The following is a 7003-nucleotide window of genomic DNA, read 5'->3' as shown; positions in this document are numbered from 1 at the left end:
GGGTTCAGATCCTACTCTTTCCTTTCAGGCTCTCTTATATTGAAGCACTGTGGGGTTGTTATGGTCAGGTTAATATATACTAACAATTTCTTGTTGCCCGATTTCATTTTTAACAGCAATCACACACATTTTCTTCAGAAACTGTACTCTCAAGGTCTTATTCGTCTAAATTTTTTCAGTCACCACTGTCTCTCCGGAGATTAAAGTATACGCACATCTTTTTGGATGGCACACGTTTTTCTTCCATTCCTGAATGCTGTGTCAACTAGCCAGACCATCCTCCACAGCGCTGTGGAGGAAAATCTGGCAAAGCGAGTTACTCCTGATTAGTTCTCACCAATGCATTTAGATATAGAAACAAACTTCATTTTTTATATGACAAGAAATGAATGTCTGTCAAACAATATTCCGTAAATATGTATTTAATCACAAAAAAAAATGTGATGTGCAAATGTTTATGTCACTTACAATAATTGTCTTTAGACATTTTTCTCATTCTTGGCATTAGAAACCAGAGATATTGAGCTCATTGGAGCTGATGTGTACACATTTTTCAGCCTTCTCAAATGTGTGTCCATTCAGCAGCAGTGTGTATTATGTATTATGGAGAAAAATGTAGAACAGCATCAAGCATCAGACCTGTTTCCTTCCACACACACCACTCATTGAAAGGAATGTACAGCGGTCACATTAACTTGCACACAACAGTCTGACAAAAAAAAATAATACAGGGAGCCGATATAAGATACCAGTAGTGATTTAAGTTCAATGAAAATCAAACAAACACCTGGGGGCAGAATCTGCCAGTGCATTGTGGGCTTTTAATGGGCTGCTGCTCACTTTGCCTTCTTGTGCTTCCTCATATATGCTGCTATTGAGTTACTGATCTCCACACTTCTTTTGTTCTGTCCATAATACTCCACAAATTCTCCGTCGGGTCCCACCAGGTACATGATGATGGTGTGATCCACCTGAAGACAACAGGAGGGGGAAATCAGACTTCATGGACGAAAATCCTTTATTCATTACCCTTGCACTGTTATGATGTGTAGCGTGAATTAGAGCTGTCTTAATTTCTATCATTTTACACAGGCTCGGGCCAGGCTCGGGCTTGCGCTCCAGGTTGCGCGGTAAATGAGCGGTCAGGTGATGCGTTTCGATTAGCGCAAAGATGGATGCTGAGGGGCTGAAACGGAGGCTGGCCTCTGGAGGACTTATTTTATTTCTTTGTTCCAACTTTCAAGTGGCCTATAGCCTACGTTAGTCATGAATAAATGATGTTAAAAAAATGTATAAATGACTCATTCTTGACAAAAGGCAAAAGAGCTGTGTGCGTGCGCACATTTGAATAATGTCGGGCTGTAAACAGGTTCGGGCTTTTAAAAAGCTGTCAATCAAAATGTACTTGTCGGGCTCGGGCCTTGTTGGGCCTAACTTTTATGGTCCGATTACAGCTCTAGCGTGAATAACAATGGAGCAGGATATAACTCACAATGTAGTCGTTGTCCTCGTCCTTTGGTCCCTGGCTGTAATACACTCTGAAGGATCTGGAAACCTGCTCAATCTGGGCCGTTGTTCCAGTCAGGCCAATCAGCTTCGGGGAAAATTCTGAAAAATAAATCATGCATCTATTAGACCCAATGCAGTTAAAAGCAAGTTATCTATTAATGGGTTAATATAGGTGATAATGTATAGTATATAAATAAATACTGTAGTTTGATCTGTGCTTAAATCAAAATTATTTAAACAGACACATATTTGAGGCTAATTAGACACCCGTTGTGTATTCGTCCAGTCTCTTACAGTTATGCATTTTAAAGATTACATCCTGAAAATATATCCCTTTTTCTGGTAAAACTGGGATCTCTTGCCATAATTTTAACATAGAAAAGCAAATAATTAATAATGAAATTAAGTTTGTTCTACTTTTCTGTTGTAATTCTTCTACTTACAACCAATTATGTGCAATATTTTTAATATGACCGCAATTCTTCTTTAAATCTTCTTCATCCATCTTTGTGGGAAAAACATACAATGCCAGGCTTACAGAGTTGTTTGGTGCTTTAAAAAAAAAAAAATCTTTTCCTCCTATCATCTGATAACTGTTATAGAGCTGACCTTAGGTTATTAATGCGTGCAGAGGCAAAGGTGAATAAATCCAGCACATGCAGTGATTTCGGCGTGCCGTTTTGGAGCATTGTTATCAGACATTTGGTTTTAACTTTCAGGTAATCTTCTGTACGTGAGGCTCCATCTGCTGATGAATTTAGGGATGGCGGTCTGAAATAAAACCTGCATTTTACAGACTTTGCACTGTGTCGTTCACATTGATAATAAGATATAAGAATAAGATAATTTGTGAGACTACTGAACTGTAAGCTGCCATTGATGTGTGAAAAGTAATCGAGAGAAACCTGCTGCACCTGAAAAGTTGATCCAGTTTTATTGCCGTAGTAACAGCATTATGAAGGATATGGAATGGACTTTCGTATTTAGCTACAACAGTTGCATAATAGTGTTAACGGGGTTTGGATGTGTCTTTATTTCAGCACACAGACAGGTATTTATCTCAGGAAAAGATTTTGGCAAGAATTCCGAGAAATATTAGCCTGGTTGACACCAGACCCTTCGCAGTTGTAACTGAGAGTGGGTCTGGGTTCAAGGTTCATTCACAGCTCATTTCCAAAAGGAGCGTCACCAACGGACGCCGCTCAAATGCCTCTGGGCGCAATTGGGTGGTGACGTAGCAGCGACAGTGGCATCGACGGATTGCTGCGCTTCGGTGGCCGTCACGTTGAATGTAAGCAAAAAGCTGCTCGCCGTCACTGCGCTATCGTCATCGCGTAAAGCCCGCCTCATCGGTTGTGACTGGTGCCTCGATTTGGAAAAATTGGAAATGGGCTTGAATGGGCTCTTGGCCAGACTGACTTGCAGAGCAAATCTCAAATTTGCTGGAAGTTCGTCAGGGTTTACCCAGGCTAGAAAAATATGGGAATCTCAGTGTCCCTTATTTAACCCTATTGTTAAACCAACACTCCATACTGTATATACAAAATTTACCTCTCACATATGCAGCCATGGCCTCTGCTGTGTCCCTTGCAGGATCAATGGTGATGAGGATAGGTGTCAGGTTTGGAAGAGACTTTATTTTATCTGTGGAGAACCCAACAAGAACATGATGTTTGAGGAAAATGAGGATACTAGACATTACATATTTCTATTGTGTATCATAATTCCTAATGAAAACGGTTTTTATTACCTATTTCATCCACCACTTCAATCATTTTCTCTATTTCATCCGGGCAGATGTCGGGGCAGTGAGTAAACCCAAAATAGATGAGGACCCACTGGCCAAGGAAGTCCTCGCTCTTGGTGGGCTTGTTGTTGTGATCGATGAGCGAGAACGGGCCGCCCAGCGCCGGTCGACCGATCGATTTGGTCCGCTCTTTTTCAATCACTGCAAAGTTCAAAAAAGGTAACAATTAAGGATTTAGACCACAGGTCAGTTTTGGTTAGCATCTCTACCACTTGATTTAACAAAACGAGTTTAATAAATATGAACCAAAGATTTATTAGGTTGTTTTACATATTAAGTTGACCTTCATGCACACCGTAATTAAAGTGGTAAAATACTTACGCTCTTCCTTTTCTTTCTTGAAATATTTCATCGCTCCAAGCAGAGTGCCTCCAATAGCAAATGTTATCGCTAAAGATTTCCACGTCACAGGCTTTAAAGAGGAGACAATGAGAAAACAAAATCATAGAGGAATATTTGTATTCCAAGGCATCTGCTTCTTTAGTTTGTTTAAGCTAAACCCTGGTAAGCAGTCCGTTTGCTCTTTTCTTCCCAGACTGCCTGAAGCAGATGCTCTGACATTCTCCCCTCGAACAAACTCTGATGAGGTTTTGTTAAAAGAGGGATCATAATGAGCTTATTTTACGTGTTAGTAAAACTGTAAATATCCTCTCTGTGGTCAAAATAAACCTGACTGTCATTGTCTGAAATGAATTATTATTCAAATAGCAAATTATGGCGTGGGTCCCATGTGTTACATAATGTCATAACTTGTGAGCAGAAGTGGTGATTGTACATGATTCATTGGTATTTTAAAGGCCTTGACAATGGTCTAATTTAAAAAAATGTCCCTGCCAAATATGTTTTTCCATTAACATGCTGTTATATCGTTGACTGATGTGGTGGAGGGTCTTGAAACGCCAAGGCAATGCATTTCTGTGAATGAAGACACACTCCATACTATAGAAGTATGTATAAGGTCTTACCTTTCCATTTGACGTCAATCTTGTGTGTAACGTAAGTCGCTTTAAGCAGCTTACGTTTTACCCCCACATACACACATCTGGATCAATTCGGGGTTCAGTTTCTTGCTCAAAGACACGTCGACATGTGGACAGGGGGAGCTGGGAATAGAACCTTCCACCCTTTGAATACTGGTCGACCATTTCTAACGGGCGCATTGATGACATATTTACTGCATACAGTATGCATACTACATGACACCTTTTCAAAACGCCTCTCTAGATGCACAAAATGGATAGTGGACAATCTATATACTCTTCTTGTTTCCTTTTCTTTTGTTTTTAGTTGTTTGACATTCCATATAGTCCCTAATTTGTAGTAAAAATGCAATCACAGTAAATACATCAATTGGAATCACATACTTTAATGTCCCACAAAGGCAGGACATTTGTCTTTGTCTCACAAAAATGAAACCAATAAACACTAAATGCATCAAATCATTTACATCACAGCAACATATGTGCAGAAGATGATACAACGTATACAATATCATAATCTAATAATATTTCCCAGCATGGGGATATTTAAGTGATGTTTGTTTATTGTATTAACTGTGCATGGTACCAAGGATCCCTTGTATGGCTCAGCAAAATCTGGATATTTGATTATTAAAACTATATTTTTGTAGTACTCTCAGGTGAGACCCCACCGTTTTTTTTCTTTTGGTAATTATTGATCTTTTCGATGATGTAGAGGTATCAGAAACCCATGCATCAAATACGAAACAAATGGCATAATATGTTGATACATTGATTATAAAATACACTTTATTGTTTTATTTTGAAGCAAACACCTCATAACATCTAGTTTCTTTCCTGGAGTTTGAAGTGAACAGGTTGCAGCATTACTAAGTAATAATTAATATACATACACTGCAACCAATTTTAGAAATTTTAGTCCAAAATATTTGCATTAGTTGTTGTAAACCCATATCAGATAAATCATTGCACAGGGCTTTTAATGTATGATCACTAAAGTCTGACAAATACACTCACACAAAAAGCACGAAAGGCAGTTACTGTTTATTGCATCTGCAACATAAATAAGTTATTACATCCTGATAAGTAATGGCTCTACTACCTGAAGCTTTTAGAGCCTTTGTAAGGACATGTGAATACTCCCTATTTGAGCCTTAAACCAGAACTGATTATTAATCAGTAATTCATATTTCATTTGAGTAAAGTCATGTTTTACTAAGGGGTTGCAACTTTAACATAAACCTTTGCCACTTACCCCAGACTTCTTCTTATCCCCTGATGAAGGCGGTGGAGGTAATGAGGAAAATGTTCTTGAGTGGTGATACAGCCGTTGAGTTGTTCTACAGGTGTACCACTGACTCACATGCACCTGTTAACGAGTAAACACAATAATAAAGACATGTGGTTAAAGCATTGCATCACAATATATAACCCTTAGTGGTATACATGCAGTTTAGTGTCGCAAATTCCCCATACAGTACTTAATTCATTATGAACCTGCTAAACCACCTGTGCTACCCTAACCCTATAACCGGTCTCAAATAAGACCCTCATCAGTTTTTGGAAAATAATTTGGGACACTAAACTGCACGTATACCACCTTTATTGGCATACAACTAAACGTCCAGGCATTACGCCAAACTCCATTAAAATATTTGCTAATTTAAAGTGGTGTTGCAGGATGGAGACAGGTGGCGTGACTAGAGATACTTACTAAATCAAGTGTTTTTTGGATCCAGCTATTCCGGCTAGTATTTCGTTAGAAATTTACGTTGTAACGTTAATGCACTAAAGACAAACACAAGCTTTTAAGATTAATCAAACTGAAATCAGTATTAACGTTACATGGTGGGTTGTGCGTACTCAAAATTGTGAGTTATGTGCTAATGAAAGTCGTGTTATAGCGAAGAAGCGTGGCTACGAACTTGCCAATGATGCGTGCGCTAATTTGCTACATTTCATTAGGTATTACAGTCTACGGTTACACCTGATATCGACAGCTAGCTTGACCTACCAGGCAGCAGTGAACTCTCCGCGGTGACAGTCCGTGTTTCAGTCCCACTTCTCTCCGTGAAACATTGTGTGCGAGTCTGACCGTTTGGGTCTGGGTACATGTTTGCAAGAGTTTAACGTTACTGTGAAACAGCCGGCATCCCAGGCTGTTATATAAAACACACAGAGCCATGTGTGGACCTTGACAGAACCGCTGCTGAAACGAGGAAGCGGTTACAAGTTTACAAAACGGGAATAAGGCACACAAAACTGCTGTTTTGGAGTCAGTTCTGCATACTCGTGTTAACTTAAAATGTTGCATTGCGAACTGAAAATGCTGATCTCAGATCAGTCTACCTGTAGACCCTAGTAAACACAGGAAATGACGTTATTTTGCATCTTCTTTTATCATCCTTTTAGTTACAGTGCTCGCTGCTGCCCCTTGGAGAGCGACAAATTCTTGTTAAAAAGACAAAAATAAACATTTTATGATTCACTTTTTTTTTAATATATATATATATATATATTTTACATTATTTATATATTGCACTTCATTTGACTGAAGAAAAAAAAATCTAAATTTCACATGAGATTAAACTTTAAAGAGAAACAGAGTTTGTTATACTGATGCAGCACAGTTTGTAGGTAAACATTGGATGAAAAATACATGTTTTAAGTGATACAAAATGCACCTTAGCTGTCATATGTTTGCATT

General features: G+C 38.7%; 2 protein-coding genes across 2 annotated transcripts in view; both read right to left on the bottom strand.

Moving 5' to 3' along the window:
• Positions 1 to 406: 406 nt before the first annotated feature.
• On the bottom strand, positions 407 to 6545 carry sco1 (synthesis of cytochrome C oxidase 1). Its single transcript, XM_078269910.1, has 7 exons — positions 6311 to 6545; positions 5552 to 5665; positions 3638 to 3728; positions 3260 to 3457; positions 3061 to 3153; positions 1493 to 1608; positions 407 to 971 (listed from the first exon to the last, which is right to left on the bottom strand). The coding sequence occupies exons 1-7, from the start codon at positions 6479 to 6481 to the stop codon at positions 837 to 839; spliced, it is 918 nt and encodes a 305-aa protein (XP_078126036.1). The 5' UTR covers positions 6482 to 6545; the 3' UTR covers positions 407 to 836.
• Positions 6546 to 6664: 119 nt separating this feature from the next.
• tmem220 (transmembrane protein 220) overlaps positions 6665 to 7003 on the bottom strand; it is a 2491-nt gene continuing 2152 nt past the window's right edge. The window contains exon 6 of the mRNA XM_078269911.1: positions 6665 to 7003. This exon is cut by the window's right edge and continues 245 nt beyond it. The gene's annotated coding sequence lies outside the window, so the exon portion shown is untranslated.

Source organism: Sander vitreus, chromosome 15 (assembly GCF_031162955.1).
Source record: "Sander vitreus isolate 19-12246 chromosome 15, sanVit1, whole genome shotgun sequence".
In the NCBI taxonomy this organism is placed as follows: Eukaryota; Metazoa; Chordata; class Actinopteri; order Perciformes; family Percidae; genus Sander; species Sander vitreus.
Note: the sequence above shows the minus strand (reverse complement) of the source record. Positions and strands in the feature narration are given on the sequence as shown.

What these genes read in the sequence shown, in the direction of transcription:
- sco1 (XM_078269910.1), bottom strand. Translation starts at nt 6,481, where the DNA reads ATGGCTCTGTGTGTTTTATATAACAGCCTGGGATGCCGGCTGTTTCAC. An exon ending in CAAGAAAGAAAAGGAAGAGC is followed by an intron (nt 3,458 to 3,637) that starts GTAAGTATTTTA and finishes TGAACTTTGCAG; the next exon opens with TGATTGAAAAAGAGCGGACC. An exon ending in CATGGCTGCATATGTGAGAG is followed by an intron (nt 1,609 to 3,060) that starts GTAAATTTTGTA and finishes TTTATTTTTCAG; the next exon opens with AATTTTCCCCGAAGCTGATT.